This window comes from Canis aureus, chromosome X, assembly GCF_053574225.1.
Source record: "Canis aureus isolate CA01 chromosome X, VMU_Caureus_v.1.0, whole genome shotgun sequence".
Lineage (NCBI taxonomy): Eukaryota > Metazoa > Chordata > Mammalia > Carnivora > Canidae > Canis > Canis aureus.
Genome location: NC_135649.1, coordinates 102,417,411 through 102,417,949, shown reverse-complemented (window position 1 = coordinate 102,417,949; position 539 = coordinate 102,417,411). Strand labels below are relative to the sequence as shown.

The window sequence follows — 539 nt, the reverse complement described above, 5'->3', positions numbered from 1 at the left end:
GTGCAGGATTCTACACAGAAATTGAGGAGATCACTTATTACGGTGCACAAATATTCTACATTCTTGGTGCTTATCTGCTCAACACATAAATTTTTAAGAGAGATAAGTTAAAATCCTTCAATCTGATTTTGGAATTGACCATTCATTCACTCACTCATTCATTAATTCACTCATTCACTATTTATTTATTTATTTATTTATTTATTTATTTATTTATTTATTTATTTTGACAGGTCCTGCCGCAGGTTTATTTGTACAAATAGCACAGGAGGACACCAGGCCCATGCAGAGGGAAGCCCAGGGGTCATACCAGTCCTTCTGTCCTCACACTGGCAAGCAGAAGCCTCTACACTGGAGACTTTCTGGGGACCTGGGCACTTTGGGAGCCTGCGCTGCAGGAGTAGAAGCAGGAGCCAGAGCTGGGGTCGCAACTGCAGCCTAGGCCTTGGTTTGAGCCTTGGCCTTAGCCTTTGGCCGGCAGAGCCTGAGACCTTTGGCAATGCGGGCACGAGCATGTTTCCTGAGCTTGGGGTGAGCGA

The 539-nt window shown here is 45.1% G+C and overlaps 1 protein-coding gene across 1 annotated transcript in view; it reads right to left on the bottom strand.

The window, feature by feature from the left end:
- Positions 1-243: 243 nt before the first annotated feature.
- LOC144308086 (large ribosomal subunit protein eL29-like) overlaps positions 244-539 on the bottom strand; it is an 88,183-nt gene continuing 87,887 nt past the window's right edge. Inside the window, exon 3 of the mRNA XM_077888260.1 lies at positions 244-539. This exon is cut by the window's right edge and continues 394 nt beyond it. Coding sequence (XP_077744386.1) covers positions 439-539 — 101 coding nt within the window. The 3' untranslated portion in view covers positions 244-438.